The sequence below is a fragment of the Oreochromis niloticus genome, linkage group LG2, assembly GCF_001858045.2.
Source record: "Oreochromis niloticus isolate F11D_XX linkage group LG2, O_niloticus_UMD_NMBU, whole genome shotgun sequence".
NCBI classification, from domain to species: Eukaryota; Metazoa; Chordata; class Actinopteri; order Cichliformes; family Cichlidae; genus Oreochromis; species Oreochromis niloticus.
The window spans coordinates 27,320,339-27,340,973 of NC_031966.2; the positions used below are offsets into that span (position 1 = coordinate 27,320,339).

The following is a 20,635-nucleotide window of genomic DNA, read 5'->3' on the forward strand; positions in this document are numbered from 1 at the left end:
CCAGCAGATCCCGGGAACAACATCGGAGATCTCTGTCCAGAAGAGCGCAGTCCTGGGAACAGCTAAGATACTGCGCAGGACCCTCAAGCTCCCAGGCCTCTGGTAGAGGACCCGAGCTTGAAGGATAAACCGCCCGCAGGGGCGAGATGGGTGTATATATATATATATATGTGTACTGTATTTAGATCAAAGGTGAGTAAATACTGCTGACAAGGAGATTCTGATTTGGAGCAGAGCGGAATAGCACAGGGAGTCTGTGACTGAACCAGGGAGCTTTCTGGCTGATCTGAGTAAAGAGTCAAGATTGTGGAGAATTAATCGAAGCAAAGATTAAAATCCACAACAAAGCAGCCCAAGCAGGAGGGCTGATGAAGTGAAGCTGCAGACTGGAGTGACTGATCTGTCTTGGACGCCAGAGGGAGCTTCCCATAGTTATGGCGTCTTGATGCATTCTCAATCATCCAGGAAAGTAAATCTCCAAAAGTTGAATCTGTTCATCTGAACGTAGCATTTTGTGGGAGAAACGTTTCGTCACTCATCCAAGTGACTTCTTCAGTCTCAGCTGACTGCAGGTTTCCCCAAACCTTATAAACAGTACATTTGCATAATGACTGAAACCAGCCCACTGAAGGAACAATGGGCTGTGAGGTCGTTTCTCCCACAAAACGCTACGTCCAGATGAACAGATTCAACTTTTGGAGATTCCCATAGTTATGCTTTTCAAAGAACCGAGGTTATAGTAGTCACCATATATTTATTTTATAAAATTACATTTGCACACTGATAACAGCAATCTTCATCTCAAATATATATATTTTAAATTTTGTCACTAAATGATCTAAAGTCTAAAGAGATTTTTATCATAAAAACAACTAATAATATTCAAGATCTCAATAAATTAAGCTCAGTGTGGGTAGAATAACTGATTTAAAATTTATTATAACTAAGTAAACAAATCTTATGAGCTCTAAATCTGTCAGTGGATACTGATGTAATATGAGTTTCATCTCTGTCTTTTCCTCTGAACTGTAATTAGACAACTTGATTAATATACAAAGGTGATAAACTGGAAGTTGTTCAACAAAATATGATAAAATAAGATTACAAAATATACAGAATATTAACACATGAGACAAACTCAGATGGTTAGGAATATATTATATGACATAATTGTTCAACAAAAGTTTAAATAATTATAATTTAACTTTATCTACAACAACGTTGAGCAAAAGAAGCAAAATAAAATTAATGTATTTGTTCTAGTGCTGTCAGCGTTAATCTCGTTAAATATTTTAACGAGATTAACGCTGACAGCACTAATTTGTTCCAATGTAAAATACACACAGAAAGGTTTTATTACAAAAGAATAATTCAGTAAGAGTTACTTTTAAATGTTCAATCATTATATGCATAGTAAGAGTCTAATCTCACACACTGTGATTCTCTTTAATTGTAATAATGCTGTCATTTCTACAAATTCTGCTGTTTTACCTGAATAATAAAAATCTTGATTTCTATCATTATTTAAAATCTAAAGAGAATTTTTTTTTTCTTCTTTGACTCATTCGCACATTTCATCCAGACTTTTAATGGCTTCGTTTTTAGAGATTGTTTTCCACTCATTGGGAATCTCTCCTCTGCCCTGGAATTTAAACTTGTAATACTCTTCCAGTTTTTTTTTAAATCGACACACAAACCATTTCCAGTACGCCAGTTTAGACTCATCAGGGGTGATTCTCCAGTCAGCATACTTTGGACCAGCTCTTCTGTACAGTTTATAGGGAACAAATTTCTCTGAAAACGGATAAGGGCGAAATCTGTCATCACTTGCAACATTTGTTGTGCAGAAATTGATGCTGAATTCCACTGTGCCTCTTTTGTGCCATCCTTCAATTCCAGAGGGTCGATGAAAAGGGACGTTGTGGTCATCAGGACTGTGATCTTCAATGGTGTTAGTACAAACAGCTGCACAGAATGGACACGTTACCCAGCAGCACTTACATAGCTGATCAATGAGGATTTCATGAGGCTTCACCCTGGATTCCTTCAGTTTTTCCAATGAGAGGCTGCTTACCTCATGAATTATGCATGTAAATTCTTTCTTTATTTCTTCCATAAAGAAATCTAAATTACTGATGTCACTGAAGTTTTGAGAAGAAATGCTGTCAAGAGTTAACTCATCTTTTAGCAAACTAGAAAACTCCTTCAGCCACATGTTTATGTCTCCTCTTTGATTTTGGACTTTCTGTGTTGCAGTAGATAAAGCTTGACTCACCAGCATGTTAATGTCGTGAACATTTTTCTTGAGTATATTCAAAGTTTCATGTCTGTGATCTGTGAAGATGTATTTCTCTACTTCTGCTTTTATAAAAGCTTCTGTTTGGCTTCTTGGATTTCTGATGTAGGTGATGTAATCATCAAAGTTTTCTTTCTCAGCGAGTGCCTTTAGCAAATGTTTCTCTAAGTTCAGCCTGTTCCCATTGAAAGCTGGGAAATTACACCTCATCGCTCCAGCCAGACCAATGGCAGTCTTGTTACAGACAGCCTCAACAGTGGAAGCTTTCAGCTTTTCACAGATCAATTCTGCAAGCACAACAGCAGATGAGCTTCCTTTGCAAAAGCTTCTAAAAACATTGAAATAATATGTTTTCTTGCTTTCTAAATAAGTGAGTGGATCATTGTTCATTTTGAATTTTTTCTGGGAGTCTAGAAGCAAAATCTCTGCTTTGTAGAAAACATACAGTAAGAGATCGACTGTAAATTCCTTCTTCAAAGTACGTTTACTCTGTGACTGAAATTTCTTCACTTCTTCTGTTACAGTTTTTGCCGCTTCTTGCAAGTAAGTTAGTGAGTAGCCTCTTGTAGCCACAGGCTTGCTTTTGATTGAATCAAGGGACAGTTTTTCAGCTTTGTCAATGAGCGATATGATCTGTTGCTGTTCATCACAGGATAAAGCACTGTGTGATTTATCTTGTATTTGTTTTGTGTTTGAATTGTATCCAAAAACTGTTTTTGTACTTTTCCAAAGATTTGAGACCGGTTTTGTAATATATGTGACAAGTCTACTTGTATGAGTGTCCTCCTTCACAATATCTTGACTTGGTTCTGTTTCACTTGTCTCATAAAGATCCTTTTTCTTTGAAAGGATGACATAATTTGAATAATTACCAACTGTGGATATTTTCTTGTAACTGCCACTTCTTTTGGATTCTTCTATGAGACTACATTCAATGCCAAGTTCTCGAAGGATAGTAAACTTGTCTTCTTCCAGGTCAATGTCTTCAACAGGTTTTATATCTGCTGTTATTTCAGTGACCAAGTCACTCCAAACAGAGCTGAACTCATTTTTAAGCTCTTCTTCATCTTTGGCCTTATCCTTCAGCTGCTGAGCGAGCTCTTTGCTCTTCTGTAGCAGCTTGTCCTCAAACTCTTTCTTCTTATCATCCAGCTTTTTACGAGCCTTCTTTTGTTGAATAACTTCATCCAGTTTTCTTTTCACTGTGCTCACCTGTTCATCATGAAACTCTTTAATTTTGGTTTCAAATCGGCCTCTCCACTGAGCCAAAAGTTCTTTCTCTCTGTCTTCCTCGAAATACTTTTTCATTGTTGTTTCTATTTCTTTATATTTCTTGCTTGTTTTTTTTTTTAGGTAACTCACCTTCACCTTGTCAAGATTTCCATTTTCAATTCTGTTATAAAGTTGATTTTCAGCAGTCAACATGTTGCTCCTCAGGGCCCAGGTCCAGTTTCCATACTGGTCCTCCAGTTTTCTGTATGCTGCAATTTCAAGTGTGTTCTTAAAACTGAAAACAAAGTTTTCACTGAGGAGGGCACTCCACAGGTCCTGAATTTTGGTTTTGAACTGTGAGAGAGTGATCCCAGCAGACTGTGAAGCTTTAGAGAGGATGATGTTCTTCACTTCTTGGATGCTCTCACTGTAACCTGGATTAGGAGGAGCCATGGGTGGACTGCCCTCCCATAGCTGGGAACAGTATTTCACATCTCTTCGGACATCAAACTCAATGACATCACTGAAGCACTCTGCACTGTAATCCTCCTCTTCAGCTGCTAGTTTGGCCATCTGGTCCAGTTTTTCTTGCAGGCGTCTCTTTCCATCCATGTTTTTCTCTGCTGCTGCAACATCTGTAACATTCTGGTGAACAAACACACAACTGGGAGAAAGTTTAACTTTCTTCATCCTCATGAAAGCCTGAACAACAATCTGCAGGATGTCCTGCATCTCAGATGGATTCTCTCCAAAGATGTTGATCAGTGTCATGTTTCCCAGACCAACAACAAATGTTGCCAGTTCGTTGTCATGGTGACGAGTGATGTTACCTTCCAGCTCAAGAGCGCGCAGTCCTTCAGTGTCCACCACTAGAAGATAGTCAAACTTCAAGTCTTTCTTCATCTCCTCTGATACTCTGAGCAGCTGCACGAAGGCACCTTTGGTGCACCTGCCAGCACTCACTGCAAACTGCAATCCAAACATGGTGTTCAGCATTGTTGATTTTCCACTGCTTTGTATGCCCAAAACTGACAACACAAAAACTCTCTGGTCCCCCAGTTTCTTGATGACTTCCTCTAAAAGACTGGAGATCCATGTTAAAGGCACGTGACCTGCATCACCATCCATCAGCTCCATCGGGTGTCCTGATATCATCAGCTGTGCAGCCAGCTCAGGGTATTTAGACCAGTCAGTGTGTCTGCTCTCTCCTTCTATTGCTCTATGAGCTTCATAGATCTGTCCCATTTCTCTGAAGATGTGCTCCAAACCAAAAGTTGCAGACTGCAGTTTTTTGGTTATTTCTTCAAGCTCAGTTTGTTTTGTTGATAACAGATCTAATTTGCTAGCCGTATCTTTCAAAGCCATGACCTCAGACCACTTTTCATCATAACTGTGGAGAATTAAAGAAAGTTCAACTGTGGAGAGATCATCCATTAAGATCTGAGTCCATTTCAGGAAATACTGTTTGTCTTTTGGTGGCAGTGATGAGAGGCTTTCAATGAACAACTCCATCAGTTTACTGCAGGAAACAGTATATTGTTTCTGACGAATGTTCATCAGTTCTTGTTGCTTTTTACTTTTCTCCTTTTCAGCGTTTCCTTTCAGATTATACAGTTCTTTGTGTATTTTGCTCCACTGATGCCACAGATGGCCTTGATAAGGAAGGAATTCATCTTTGATCTTTGAGACATCCATGTCATCCTCTGTAAGCAGATCCATGATTTTCATAGCAGCAGATTTCCCTCTTTCACAGGCTGGGTCACTTTCATCCACTCTGATTCCAGAGAGCTCAGCCATGGTTTCAAGCTGGAATCATCTAGAGAAGATAAAACTTCTCTAATAATCTGTTTCAGTTCTTCAGATACATCCGACTGGCTTCTGTCTTTCATTCCCACAATGTAATTTCCAGTTGTTGTCTTAACTAATTTACAACTGCCATCAACAGTGAGAACAATCAGGAGCTTCTGAGATTTAAAAAGACCTGATATAAATGACTGGCATTCTTCATGTCTTTGCAGAGAAGCAACAAGAAAAATATTGATGGAAGATTTTTCAATCAGTATGTCGCGCTGTTTTTCAATCGACAGAGCATCACCATGAAGATTACAAAAAGCAATGCAGTCATTGAAGGCATCATTGGGTTTTCCAGCAGGACAGTACCAGGCGATCTCTGCCACACCATCCATCAGATATTGAGACTTGGTGCTTCCTGGACAGTTTCTATGGAAGAAGGTGTTGTGACGGTCGTTGATCAAAGTGTTCATCAGCTGAGATTTAGACACTGACAGAGAACCCAGGCGGAAAAATGACACCAAGGGTGTCTGAGCTTTATACACTGGAACACTCTTCATAGTGACGATGTTTGAGCCATCTTTGATTTCAGTTACCTTCCAGGTTTTTGTTATTTTTCTGAAAGTCCACAGAGGACACTCGATCTCCGTTGTGACTAGGTCAGGAACAAGCAAAGGTAAGGCATACTGACACTGAGAGAGCTTTGTAATCATCATCTGTTTAAGGAAGCTGTCTGAGCAGTGAAATACTGCCATCTGAACGTCCATTGGATGCACACGAGTCTGTTCTGTGAGATCTGTGTCTAAACTGTTGTGTAATAAAACATCAAAATTGCTGAAATCTTCCTCAGTGATGTCAATAACCTGAGCAGGCTTTAAGTAGGCACCTTCAGGACTGTCTGATCTTACAAGAATGTATCTGGCTCTGTAATCTAACATCACCAGTCTGTGAAGAAAAGTGTGAGCTAAATCTTTCTCAGATGTGACATGATGCTGTTTCACAGGTGGACATATTTGAAGAAACTCTCCTGGTGGAAATGTATATTGAAGTTGATCTTGAAGGCGAAGTCTTCCAAAAAGCATCTCAGTTTGTCTCTGACATGACTTCTTTTTGACTTCAGAAACCTTCAGTGACTGCAGTAAATAAGCAAATAAACATGTATTCTATGAAAAGAATTTATAGCGTTGCGCACATTGGTAAAGTAAGTGTCCTTAATATCTTTTGAAATAAATGGTGACTTTCTTACCTCCTTCTTTCCATTTACACTCACGTCTTCATCTTTGGTTCCTAGAAGTTAAAATAGAAGCAAAGAACATGTGATGGAACTAATACATTTCTCTAGTTTTTGCTGCAAATCCTTTTGAACTTTTGCACCATTGGATTCCACAGTGCAGTGGTTACACATTCACTGACCACAAGGGATGCCTCCAGAACTTTTTCATATGGGTGTCACAAATATTGGGGTGTCAGATTAAAAACAGAATTTCCAGTTTTATTATGCTGTTCTCAAATATAGTTTACTTTAAATATGGCAAAAAGAGAGAAAGAAAATAATGATATGCCTGGTTTATTTCCTGCTATTAAAGTTGATATCACAGAAAATAGGTACATATGAAAACCAAAGAAAATTTTGAAATCCATAATAATCTGTTTTAATAATTAATATATTGACTGACTAGAAGTCCCAACCATTGCTTACTGATTTTCACAAGAACTGAGCAAAAGGAGATTGAGGTTCATTGTAGCGGCGGCACTCCGTCTCTGTTTTACTTTTCTGTGACCCCTTTAGGAGTCAGTCTGGCAACATGCATTTGAAACGCGAGCAAGTCCAGGTACTTTTCTTTACAGCTGATCAAATGTTTAAGACCACATGCCTTCAAAATGCCAAATCTGTGCAAAAATGTGGATTCACTGTCATTTTCTGTCAGGTTTCACCAGCACTGAGCTGTAGGATCCAATTGGCTGTCCGTCAAGACACTGGATGATCCTCGACCTTTACTGGTGCCAACTGAAGCCCCTTAATCATCAGACGGCATTTGAGACTGAAGGGCTTCTGTGCTGGAGGTGTGGTCCCTGGCTCAGCTGGAGGTGGAGGGTGGTTCAGTGAGCTCAAGGGGCAGTGCCAGGGAGGTTGGAAGAACAGGTAAAGGTGATTCAGCTAACAAGTTCTTTCCCTTTTTATAGAGAGGTGGAGACCAGAACAGGAGCGCTTGTGTGAGCACAGCTGAAAAGCTGACCACACTGGGACATTGGTACGACCAAAAGTACATTTGGTGTGTCATTAATAAAGTTATAAACAGCTATCAGAACACTGTGTGGGGTCCAAGTTATTCACAGCTTCAAAGATAAAAAAATGTCTTCAAAGACCTCGTTTCCTTGAACGCCATAGAACTAAGCATTTGGACTTTGCAAGAGAGCACCAAACATGGGACATTGAAAGGTGGAAGAAAGTTTTATTCTCTGATGAGAAAAAAATAAACTTTGATGGTCCTGATGGTTTCCAACGTTAATGGCATGACAAGCACATCCCACCTTTTCTATGCACCACAGTGGTCTAATGTGCTTTTTCTTTCAGTGGAACAATGGAGCTTCAGGCGATGCAGGGGTGTCAAACGGCTGCTGGCTATATGTCCAGATGTTGCAGAGAGCATCCTTCTTGACTGAGGGCCCTTGTCTGTGTGGTAACAACTGGGTTTTTCAATAGGACAACGCTACAGTACACAATGCCTGCAGGACAAGAAACTTCTTCCAGGAGAATAACAACACTCTTTTGGACCATCCTGCATCTTCCTCTGATCTAAATCCATCTTTAGGGATGGATGGCAAGGGATGTTTACAAAAATGGACAACAGTTCCAGACAGTAGATGCCCTCCATTCTGTTTTTGTTTTTTTTGGGTTTTTTGGAGGTGTGGTGCTAAACTTTAGATCAGCTGTAAAACAGCCTGTTTCAATAAATTGCATGGTCAGAAAAATGTTTTGTCTCACTCCCATTTCTTCTTGTTTCATGTTGAAGCTCTACTTGGAACCTTGTTAAGATCCAACCATGCAAAGTATGTTTGTTTGGGATTTTTCAAGTGGTCTTAAACTTTTGATTAGGACTGTATGTTTGTCAAACTTAAATGTTTCAGATCATCAAACAAATTTAACTATTAGACAGCGATAAGACAAGTAAACACAATATACAGTTTTTAAATTAAGATGTCTAAAATTCAGGAGAAAACAAATCCAAACCTACCTGGCCCAGTGTGAAAAAGCGATTGCCTATTATCCTAATAACTGCTTGGCATGATATTCCTTTTCTGAAATGTTGCGTTAGTTTTATGCCACATGTAACCGGACTCTACCTTCCAAAAAGTTCTGCTTTTGCCTTGTCAGTCCACAGACTCCAAATGTCTTGGTGATCATGAAGATGTTTTTTGGCAAATGTGAGATGAGTCTTTGTGTTCTTTTTGGTCAGCAGTGGTGTTCTCTTAAACTCTCCTGTGGACGTTGTGTTTGCCCAGTCTCTTTCTTATTGTTGAATCATGAACTCTGACCTTAACTAAGACACGTGAAGCCTGTGGTTCTTTAATGTAGTTCTGGGTTCCTTTGTTACCTCCTGGATGTGTCGTCAATGGGGTCTTGAAGTAATTTTGGTTGGCCAGTTACTACTGGGGAGCTTCACTACTGTTCCAAGTTTTCTCCATTTGTGAATAATGGCTCTCACCATGGAGTCCCAAAGCCTTGAAAGATATAAAGATATAGCTTTGTAACCCTTTCCAGATTGCCAGATGGCAGTGTCTTTGTTTCTCAAGTTTTTCTTTAGATTGGGACATGATGTGTTCCTTTTTGAGATCTTTTAGCCTGCTCAGACAGGTTCTATTTAAGTGATTTCTTGATTGAACAAGTCTGCTTGTAATCAGGCCTGAGTATGGTTAGAGAAAGTGAACTCAGTCATGATTCAACAAGAGGGGCAATTACTTTTTCACACAGCACTAGGTAGGTTTGGATCATAGCTGGACTGGCCATCGGGCATACCGGGCATTTGCCCAGTGGGCCGATGGTGATTTTTCGTTTTTATGGGCCGATGTTTTTTTTGTAACGGCATGAACAATGAGAGGTGGTAGATTAGCCAGGTGCTGGCCGATGTGTAAAAATAACTCAGTTGTATGGTGGTGGTTTCTATGGCGAAGCTTCCACAGAGGCCAGTGGGTGGATGAGGGAAAGGGGAGGCAGGAGGAGGAGGAGGAGAGACCCGAAGCGTTATTTTCGTTGTGCTGATTTTTACAGTCAGTTACAATAACTCGTACTGCGTACTAGCTAGCATGACGGAGTTTCTATACAGCTGGGTGGGTGCTATGATGTTACTGATAGTGAACTTTATTTTATTCATAAGGTTAGTTAGTAGAGTTGCCAACCGCTCCTTAAAAAATGGAATGGTCCGTCATTCAGAGAAAATATTACGCGTTTTGTATTGAGCTGAAAATGAACAGTTTGTCCCGGACTTTGGCTACAATAGAAAAAGACACAAAGCTGGATTTATTCTGTATGTTTACGCTGCACAGCTGCCTCTTCTTCTCTCATTCTCCTGTTGCTACTTCAATCATGAAACTGATCAATGATCAGCTGATCGGCTTTTCTCTCTTGTTTATTTATCGCCCACTTTGCGCCAGAAAGAGGAAACCAGCGGATGTCGGGTTAAACAACAGCAGCACGTTTAAGCTTCATCAGCTGTTGTTAGAATTTATTTAATATTAATTTCTAGTATCAGCAGATGTTTGCTGGAGCCACAGCTGTAAAAGCTGCTGGTCATGATATCGGTTTGGATATGTGGTGAGAGGGAAACATGAAGATGAAACCAGGAGATGTCCTTACTGAATCATCAGAGCTGAACAGGTGATGGAGAAACAGGTTTACCTTTTAGGTGACGTGAATAAGCTGAAGGGAAGTTATGAACTGTTTCTGAGAGACAAATAACACCAGGATCCTTTTCTATGTAGCTGACAGCTGAATACTGTGCAGGGGCGGATCTAGCAAAGTTTTGCCAGGGAGCAGGTAGGGCATTAACTGAGAGAGGGGGGCACAAAGAAATACTTTTCTTTCTTATTCTCATTTAAAATGTCTAGCTTTTATTAAATAATTATCTGAATCTTACAACCAAAGTTTTTATCTGATGTAACATGTATAGAAATCATACATATACCAACAAGACAGTGTACATCACTGTCACAACAGCATCTGTTTTCATTCAAAGGCATTATGGCTTTTCCTGTAATACCTGGTGGGCCGGTCTCTAGTCAAAATGCCCGGGACGATTTTTTTTTTGTCCCAGTCCACCCCTGACCTTTGGGATTTCACAGCCTGTAGCGAAGCCTTGACCAGAATTTTAAAAATAATTGGAAAAAATCACTCAACTGCTAAAAAAATGAAAAATAAATATTTGCAAAATATCTGAATAAATATTTATTTTATGTGGTTAATGTGTGTGACAGGGCGTGGTCTGCAGTGCCGCTGCAGGGGAGGCGGACGCACCTGAGCGGCATCCGCAATCAAGCCTCGCCGGCTTAAAGTCTGTGCTCTCTCTGCTGTTGTGTTGGTATGTGTCGGGCTGTGAGCTGGAAAGCTACAGCTGTCTGTGTGGGTACAGCAACCATGTGTGAAAAGTGGTCAATAAAGAAAAAAGCATGTACATGCAAACATCATCGGGTCTGCCATGGTATGTTTACACTGGGACCTCTGGTCCCAAACCTCTGCGCACAGCGTCTGCAAATCGGGGCTGTATGAAGTCACTTTTATCTTTACGGAGGACTGTAAGCTGTCATCTTTGAGGCGTGAGCGGTGTTTGTTTTTACCATAGTTCATGGTGGAGAATAGCTGCTCACATACGTATGTGGATCCGAAGATCCATACTTGGCCTGCCTGGGGTTGAAAGTCTCCATAAATGCATGGCATTTCGGTGGGTATGGTTTATGCAAGTGTGACGCTTATTTGAGCGATGAAAAATGATAACATATAATTTTATTTTTATATTTCAAGATCACAATAATCTTCCAATTTAGAACTCCTCGGTGGCAGAGCCCCTGGTGTTGATGAGGTCCGCCCCGAGTTCCTGAAGGCTCTGGACGTTGTAGGGCTGTCCTGGTTGACACGCCTCTACAATGTTGCGTGGAGATCAGGGGCAGTACCCCTGGACTGGCAGACCGGGGTGGTGGTCCCCATCTTTAAGAAGGGAGACCGGAGGGTGTGTTCCAACTACAGGGGGATCACACTCCTCAGCCTCCCTGGGAAAGTCTATGCCAGGGTGCTGGAAAGGAGAGTTCGTCCGTTAGTCGAACCTCGGATACAGGAGGAACAATGCGGTTTTCGTCCTGGTCGCGGAACACTGGACCAGCTCTTTATCCTCTCGAGGATACTTGAGGGTGCATGGGAGTTTGCCCAACCAGTCTACATGTGTTTTGTGGACTTGGAGAAGGCATTCGACCGTGTCCCTCGGGGTGTCCTGTGGGAGGTGTTGCGGGAGTATGGGGTGTCTGGCCCACTGCTACGGGCCATTCGATCCCTATACAACCGTTGTAAGAGTTTGGTTCGCATTGCCGGCAATAAGTCGGACTCGTTTCCGGTGGGTGATGGGCTCCGCCAGGGCTGCCCTTTATCACCGATTCTGTTCATAATTTTTATGGACAGGATTTCTAGGCGCAGCCAAGTGGCGGAGGGCTTTCACTTCGGTGGCCTCAGAATCTCATCTCTGCTTTTTGCGGATGATGTGGTTCTGATGGCTTCATCAGGTGGGGGCCTCCAGCTCGCACTGGAACGGTTCGCAGCCGAGTGTGAAGCAGCGGGAATGAGGATCAGCACCTCCAAATCTGAGGCCATGGTTCTCAGCCGGAAAAGGGTGGAATGCCCACTCCAGGTCGGGGATGAGTTCCTGCCCCAAGTGGAGGAGTTTAAGTATCTCGGGGTCTTGTTCGCGAGTGATGGGAGAAGGGAGCCGGAGATCGACAGACGGATTGGTGCTGCGGCTGCAGTGATGCGGACGCTGCACCGGTCCGTCGTGGTGAAGAGGGAGCTGAGTGTAAAAGCGAAGCTCTCAATTTACCGGTCGATCTACGTCCCGACCCTCACCTATGGCCACGAGCTGTGGGTAGTGACCGAAAGAACGAGATCGCGGATACAAGCGGCAGAAATGAGCTTCCTCCGAAGGGTGGCTGGCCTCTCCCTTAGAGATAGGGTGAGAAGTTCGGCCATCCGGGAGGGGCTCAGAGTAGAGCCGCTGCTCCTCCACATCGAAAGGAGCCAGTTGAGGTGGTTCGGGCATCTGACAAGGATGCCCCCTGGGCGCCTCCTGGGTGAGGTGTTCTGGGCATGTCCCACCGGGAGGAGGCCCCGGGGCAGACCCAGGACGCGCTGGAGAGATTATATCTCTCGGCTGGCCTGGGAACGCCTTGGTGTTCCCCCGGATGAGCTGGAGGAGGTGGCTGGGGAGAGGGAGGTCTGGGCTTCTCTGCTTAGGCTGCTGCCCCCGCGACCCGACTTCGGATAAAGCGGATGAGGATGGATAGATGGATGGAAGTTTAAAAAGAACTAACACAAATAAAATACACTTCAGTTAAATACTTATAATTTTTTCCAAGCCACATGGAGCCACAGTATAAGGACTAAAGAGCCGCAGGTTGCCGACCCCTGATCTAAGCTGATAGACACTTCTATAACTCTGACATTAACTCTGTGAAAAGCAATGAAATTGAAAATGCACCACAGAAGGGAAGAGGGAGAGATATGGTATCAAAGTTAGAGAAAGCAGGCAAGAAATAATAAAAATGGGAAGGGAAGACACATCCATGGAGGAAAAGAAGTATGTGTGAAGATCATCTTACAGAGGACTTTATGTTTAGCTAACATATGACTTTTGCTCAGTTATAGTTGAAAAATGTAAACGTGCAACTGTGCTCAAATAGCCTTAGAAACAAATAATTCAAACATGCATGTACACATAGGTGCTGGAACAACTGATCCTACTTAAACCAACAGAACTGAACCTCTGCTTTTAATATTATCTAGAGCAGTGGTTCTGTAACTGTGGTATGCGTACCACTGGTGGTACGTGGGCTCCCTCTAGTGGTACACAGGAAGTCTAAAAAAAAAAATTGAGATTAAATAATATACCATGTTCTGATTGAGGGACTTTTGAAAAAAAGAAAACGTACAGCTCTGCTATCGCTTCCAACATAAATGAAGACAGAAAACTAAACAGCAGTGACTTTTGTAGGGTTACTGAAGTTGGACTAGCTGGTATATAATGATGAGCTATGTGGTGGCTAGCTACACAGCTATGGTTAGCATAATATAAACACAGTGAAGCTGGAGGATGAATGCTAACTTTTTTTCCACTCGTTAATGGGAGGGTTCCCGATGGTTAGGGACAAAAGCAATCGCAACACAGGATGCTGTAAATAGACCAAACTTCAGTCAGGAGAACAACTGAGAAATCCATCCACAATACGAGGTTAGTCATTAATATATTGCAACAACATGGGAATAGGGCAGCTGCAAGAGAATTCACCATTAATGAATCAATGTTACGGAAGTGGAGGAAGCTCGAAGAATGAGTTGAGCAAAGTTTGACTTATCTGACTGTTTTGTTTCGCTTAATGTGCCTTATAATCCGGTGTGCCTTATGTATGAAAACAGACCCGTTCATCGATAGTGTGCCTTGTGGTCCGAAAAATATGGTAATTTCTATGAAGTCAAAAAGATGTCTTCAGCGGTTCTAGGTAAAAGTGGTCATAGGTTGTTTTAACAGCTTTGACCTCCACAGAAGCACACATAAAATGGCCCATTCCTCCAGTGGAATGTGCACGCTTGTATACAGGAGACTGGAGTCTCTGGCACTTGCATACTATCACAATAGCTTCGATCACCATTTTTGACAACCAGGACACAGACTTCCTGCCAGGACACAAAGAGTGGGTTTCTTTTCCTAAATCCCTTCAGTGAAGTGAATTAACCTGCCTCTGGCTCTCGTCAGCAAATGGCAGGGGATGAAAAGCTAATAGCTCCTGTGTGGGGCAGTTATAGGTAGACTCCCTTACCTTAGGAACAAAGGCAGGGTTAGGAAACAGAACCACCTTACTATAGTTGGGTGAAAACTGCAGACAAGAAGCAAAAGCTTTTGTACTCTGAATGGCCTTAATCACCCTTAGAGGGAGACCAGACTCATTGAAATTCAGTGTTTCATGTGCCACGTGACTGTCCTGACAAAGATGTGGCAATTTTTCCAGAGAGGCAAAAAATACTTCAGCGCCAGAAAAACTGCCGTCCACAAAGGCAATTTATGTGAGTCTGACGGAGCCTCCCGGGCCAAGTACCAGTTACAGCCCTCCTCTTGAAAACCTGATAACTGTACTCAAGAGGACACCAACGATGAACAGTTTGGGGTCTCTCCAGTGAGTTCTCACCAAATCTCCCTGCACCTGGAGATGACATCACACATCCAACTGCAGGGAGGACACCCAGTGCTGAAAATCTCACATCCTCAACAGTTCCTGTCACATGAAAGTAAAGATTGGATATCCCACCGGCTGTGAATGTTTTAATGCATTACATTTGTTATTATTATCACTTGTAACATCCTGTTTATGACAGTTAAAATAAATAAAATTCCTATAAGAAATAAAATTGTCTCGTGTAAACTGTATGTGGTGTTAAATAGGCCTATACTACTGTAATCTAATGTCGGTCATAAGGGTGGTACTTTAAGAGCCATATATTTTATGAGGTGGTACTCATTGTGAAAAATTTGAGAACCACTGATCTACAGAAAAAAAATAAGCTCTGTTGCACAGATTCATTAAATAAATCAGATTTTGCCAAAGCACCAGTTAGGTTTTTTTAATGAGTTCAACAATAATCAGACATTAGAGGAGCTAATTCTAACATTACTGTTCATAAATAAATATTGTCACTACATTAATTGTATCTATTAGAATTAAGATTCACAGTTTAGTCCATTGTACTATGTGTACTTATGTGTACTTATGTGTACTTATGTTACGACCCCCTCTGCTAGGGGACGGGGGGGGAGTAACATACACGAGACCTCACACAAGACACAACCTAGTTTTGTAATTTAAGGGTAAGGGGTGTTTTGGCCCTGGGCCTCGGAGGGAGAGAGACCGCCTTTCTCTTCAAGCAAATCCGAGAGTGCCAGTTCTTTTCATTATTTAAGTTTATGTATGCTGTATGCATTTTGTTCATTCCTAAGCTGTCAGTATACACCAACCAAAATACTCTCTTTTAGTTATTAACATTTGAAATGTTGAAGGCACTTGAAAAGTAACACAAAATTATCTGCCTTTCCAGGAAAGCAAAAACTTTTCAGAGGTACAAAACCCTGTTTAGTCTTTCCCTCCCAGGCGTTTTTAGCATTTACATGTGGACGGAGATGTTTTTCAAAGCTGCATGTGTGGACGGGATTCTTATTTTAAACAAAAACTGCAAATCTCCGTTTTAAAAAATACCCATGTACGTGTGGACGTTGCCAGTGAGAGTTTGTTTTAAGAATTTCAAAAGTGTTGGAAAAATGCCTAATACACAGACAGGCAGGTACCTCTTTTATTTGTCTTTAAATCTGAGTCTTTCCTTTCTTCTTCGTGGGATTTGTCCTCCAGGTGTCCTTCCTGTTGTCTGTTTTCAGCACACACCAGTCCAGTGTAGCTTTGTGGATCATTTTCAGAGACCATGATGTTTATTTTTTCTAACAAATTTGCTACCTGATTTTCATCCATCATACTTCTGTTACATGTGTGGAACCTTTTTTCATTGAACTCTGTGTTAGTTTTCAGCTCTTTTAATGCACTTTCACATGTTTCACCTGGTTCATGAGTCACCACTGTGATTAAATAAGAAAGTGCTCCTCTGCCAAAAACTTTCTCTAACCACTCCACTCCTGAGCTGTACTGGCTGCTATGCAGAGTGTTGGGTAATAGTAAGACAAAGGCATGAACTCCCTGATTTAAAGGGATTTCCTTTGTTTGTAGACCCAGCATGTTAATGACACAGACGTGTCGACCACACAGATTATACAGATTGGATGAAAACTGTTCCACATTTGTTTGCTCGTCATGGTCAAGGAAAATGTTCTTTGGTCCGATCTCAGTGGAAGCTGGGTCACCAATCAGTACAAGTGTGAGATCAGGAGCCACTGAAGAAAAAGAACAACATGAACATGTTACAATACAGAAACCATTAAAATCACAGTGTGAACGATTACTTTGTGATTTTACTGAACAGTAACTAAATATAAGAAGAAATTACATTTAATTAATTAAAGAGGTAAACGCTTCACTGTGTTTAAACTCAAATTAGATGCATACTCTAAACAGGCCTGACTATAACAGTATAATATGATCACAATACCTCTCTCATTGATGGGAGGAGTTTCAGACGTGTTTTCAGACTCTCCTCCTGTGCTGTCATTGTTTTGCTCTGCCGCTGCAATATCTTGATCCTCCATCTCATCAGCTTCTCATTTTACTGCAGGTCTGTGTATCACATATGCATTCACTTTATCAAAGGTGAAAGTACAAAAAGAGAGAACTATTTATCAGGTGCACACGTTCAGCTGTTCGTTAATGCAAATATTTAGTCAGTCAATCAAGTGACAGCAACTCAAAACATTTAGCCAAACATATAGACACAGTCGGGATGACCGGCTGAAGTTCAAAATGACCATCAGATTTGATAAGAAAAGTAATTTATTTGATTTTGAATGCGGCATGAGCTATTAGGATTTTCTGATTGCTGATGTCAGAGGAAAATGGGTAGACTGCTTCAAGCTGATAGGAAGGCTCAACTCAAACCATTTAACTCAACCATTCATTACAACAAAGATATGCAGAAAAACATCTCTGAATGCACAACACTTCCAACCATGAAGCAGATGGCCTACAGCAGCAGAAGACCGCACCAGGTGCCACTCCTTTCAGCTAAGAACAGGAAACTGAGGCTGCAGGTGACACCAAAACTGGACAACAGAAGATTAGAAAAATGATTCCTGTTCATCATAACACTGGTGTTTGTTTCTGTTGAATGAGTACTTTTAATTTTGAAACTTTAAAAATGTCATTTTTAATGCATTTAAATTGTACAGTTTATTTGTGTTGTATTGTGGTAAATATAGTTGGTATTTTTATAAATCATCTACTGTAAACTATTCCTCATCACTCCTCATTGTCATTTAGTGGTTAAACTAAAAACCAAAAAACATTTAATGGGTATGGGTGTGTAATGGTAGAACAAACATACGGATAAGGAAAAACCAACAGGATGTGTCCTAGTTAAATACTGCAACACTATGTGCTGGCATAACAACTTCAGTGCTCCTTGACACTGAAGCTAGAGATCAACGTCTAAAATGTTCATTCAGCATTTCTCATTGGTGCTTAAATGTACTGAGTTCTCAGGGCTGTAAAGACTATAGCTTTTTTCTTACATAACTTTTAACCTCTTCAAGGTAAATGTTAAATTTAGCTTGAAGAGGTGATTGATCAGAAAAAAAAACAAAAAACTTACAACTGGTTTAAAATGATGGTTCCCTCTAAAAGTGTAAATGGAGCCAAACCAAGCACCCAGACCCTCACTGTAGGGGTCAAAAGTTACGTTTTTCCTTTAATACTCATGCCTGCACAGATTTGACCAGGTCTTTACACACAGACGCAGACATAACTGTGTTTCATTGTTTTTATAACAGTGACAATAAAGAGCTATTCTACAAGAGAAATATTAAATAATGATCAACTCACCTCTGTTTTGTGTAGATCCAGATGCCTTCTTATGAATCCTACAAGACACTGATCTTTATATAGAGATCAGTAATATTTAATGATAGGTCTGCCCCTCATAAACTCCTCCCAGCTGCTCTCAAGAAATGGATGTCATATAATACCATAAGGAGCTTTAGATCTCTGCATAAGCAAGTTGCAAATGAGTGATGTCCTCCATCACTCCCAGTTGTCAGTTAATAGGAAAAAATTGTCATGATCACTAAAGAATTAATTTAAAAGATATTTCCCCTTTATATGGATCATGAACTCTGCTTGGTTTTCTGATGAAGTGCTGAACCAGTAATAATGAGTTTGGAAAGGAATATGTGTCGACAAAAATCATGGAACTAATTTTCATCCACATTGTGTTTACATTAAAAAATATTGCTTATTGTACCATTTAATAGCAGTATTTCAAAGCCTGAACTTATTTCTACATGAAATGCTATCACATTCAGATTGCCTGCAGTCAAAAATCCAGTGTAAAATAAATTTAGTCCAATATTATTCTTAAAGTGTTTTAGCTCCAACACAAACAGTAACTGCTTCTGAGTGAAAGTTGGGTACTTCAATCAGGCCGGTGTGAGAACACTCCTTCCACATCACTACAAACACACGGACTTTGCAACAAAGAAGTTTTGTTGCTCTGCTCCTCCCAAACTCCTCCCATCTGCTCCCAATAACTGAGATGTCATATAAAATTTATCAGGATCAAACATTAGTTTCAAATTAGTGATATAAAAATGAAAGTCAAAGTAGAATGGCTACACCACATGATTTCCCAGAAACCATGTGACTTAAGTTTCACCTTACTCATTCATACACAGCCTAGGATGGATTGAACAGCTGTTTCCAACAAATCTGTACAGCTGTGGACAAAGGTTTTTGGTCACACAAAGTTTGTTTTTTAATTGTTGTTTTCTTTACACCTTTCTACACTGTAAAATCTAATTAGTTCCTAAAACTTAAAAAAATATTCAAACTCATTTACAAAGTAAAGCTCACTTAAGTTACGGGAACTTATTCATGAAGTTCTGACAAACAAACATGGGAAATTCATAAGTTTCAAAACCTTTTATCAGCAAATACATTTTAAAAATTGTTTTAACAGTGGTGCCACTGCCAGTACTTCTGGCCACAATTGTATTCACTGTAATTAAGTGTTAAAAAGGTGCAGTACGGGCTCTACTTTTACCTGAGTAATTAGTCAATCTCACTTTTGGAGACAAATCTTTCACAGAGAGATCAGCCATTGTTTTAACGTTGAACATATGTGGAATAAGTGTCATGTCTGCAGAGGCAGATGACAGGGAGTGAGGTGAACGCGGACCCAAAAGCAGACATGGAGCTGACATGGATGTTAACAAAAAGCGAGCCTTTTATTTGGCTGAAAAAAAGGCCCAAACAAAAAGCAAAGAACAACTAGAATAGAACAAACAAAATCTATACTGGAAAAACAAAAATAAAACAAATAAACAAAACACTGCATGAAACTTGGAACCTAATAAAACAGAGGTAGGAAACTCAGACAAACCAACCACAGACAAAGGACTAAATACACAAGAGGGTAATGAGGGAATGAGGAACAGGAGGGAACACAGCTGGAACTAATCGCACACAAGACACAGGGAGGAAGAAAAACAGAATGCACTAACACAGGACTGTCAAAGTAACACAGGAAATACGCAAACATAGAAACCAGGGTCACCAAACATAACACAAGGAATTCGGGGTGTAATGGCTATCTTAATTTCTTCTTCTTAGTGTTCTCTGTAACATGGTAGACTAATGTGCCTGTGTTAATTCGGCTCCATATTATTGTGTGAAGTTGCACTGGGTTGGGAGTGGTTGTGTGTGTGTGTCACATTTTTGGTAAGCCAATGGCTGGAATGGGGTTGGACTAATTAGAGGCAGGTGTAATTGATTGCACTGATACACTGGTCTACTTATAGCCCACACTACAAACACTGCTGTGTCATTTTGTCTCTCTGTGCAGGTATGTAATGTGATGAAATCGGATATGTTTGGGATGGATGGGTTTTGCGCTATGAATTCTATAGTGAATGTGTCATTTTGTCTCTCTGTGCAGGCCAGGGCCTGTTATATGCCACAGCCTAAAGGTTGCAGAGGCTGGAGTGACTACTGGCTATCTACTTGCAGGGTGGTGGGTCTCAGAGGACAACTGCTAACCCTGTTGAAGTCAACACGTGGAGTGCAACTGGCAGTGTGGCATAGTTGGCTCTGGCCTTGGGACTGTGTGTTTTTACTTGATTCGTAAATGGGACACTGGACTGTTTATCTTTTGATTATTTGTCAATAAATTATCTTTAGAATTTATTGACTGTCATCTTTTGCCCACGGCTGAGACGGTTGGTCAGACCTAAAATCTTTTTTTGGGTCTGTTACATTCTCTCCTTTACTTAGATCTAAAATAATAATCACACTCTGGATGGACGAGTCTGTTTTGCGCGTCAGTTTGTGCAACAACGACGGTAAAACCATTGTCACTCTGCCATCTGCTTGTTTATTTCCACA

The 20,635-nt window shown here is 40.8% G+C and overlaps 2 protein-coding genes across 2 annotated transcripts; both read right to left on the bottom strand.

Moving 5' to 3' along the window:
• Nucleotides 1-1,499: 1,499 nt before the first annotated feature.
• On the bottom strand, nt 1,500-6,296 carry LOC112841882 (interferon-induced very large GTPase 1-like). Its single transcript, XM_025897181.1, has one exon. The coding sequence runs from the start codon at nt 5,303-5,305 to the stop codon at nt 1,562-1,564; it is 3,744 nt and encodes a 1,247-aa protein (XP_025752966.1). The 5' UTR covers nt 5,306-6,296; the 3' UTR covers nt 1,500-1,561.
• Nucleotides 5,565-19,674, bottom strand: LOC109194876 (uncharacterized). The gene is made up of 8 exons (XM_025898761.1): nt 19,296-19,674; nt 16,695-16,819; nt 15,886-16,479; nt 6,546-6,586; nt 6,236-6,432; nt 5,896-5,954; nt 5,669-5,789; nt 5,565-5,577 (listed from the first exon to the last, which is right to left on the bottom strand). Exons 2-8 carry the CDS (start codon nt 16,789-16,791, stop codon nt 5,565-5,567), a joined length of 1,122 nt encoding a protein of 373 aa, XP_025754546.1. The 5' UTR covers nt 16,792-16,819; nt 19,296-19,674.
• Between the last annotated feature and the right edge of the window lie 961 nt (nt 19,675-20,635).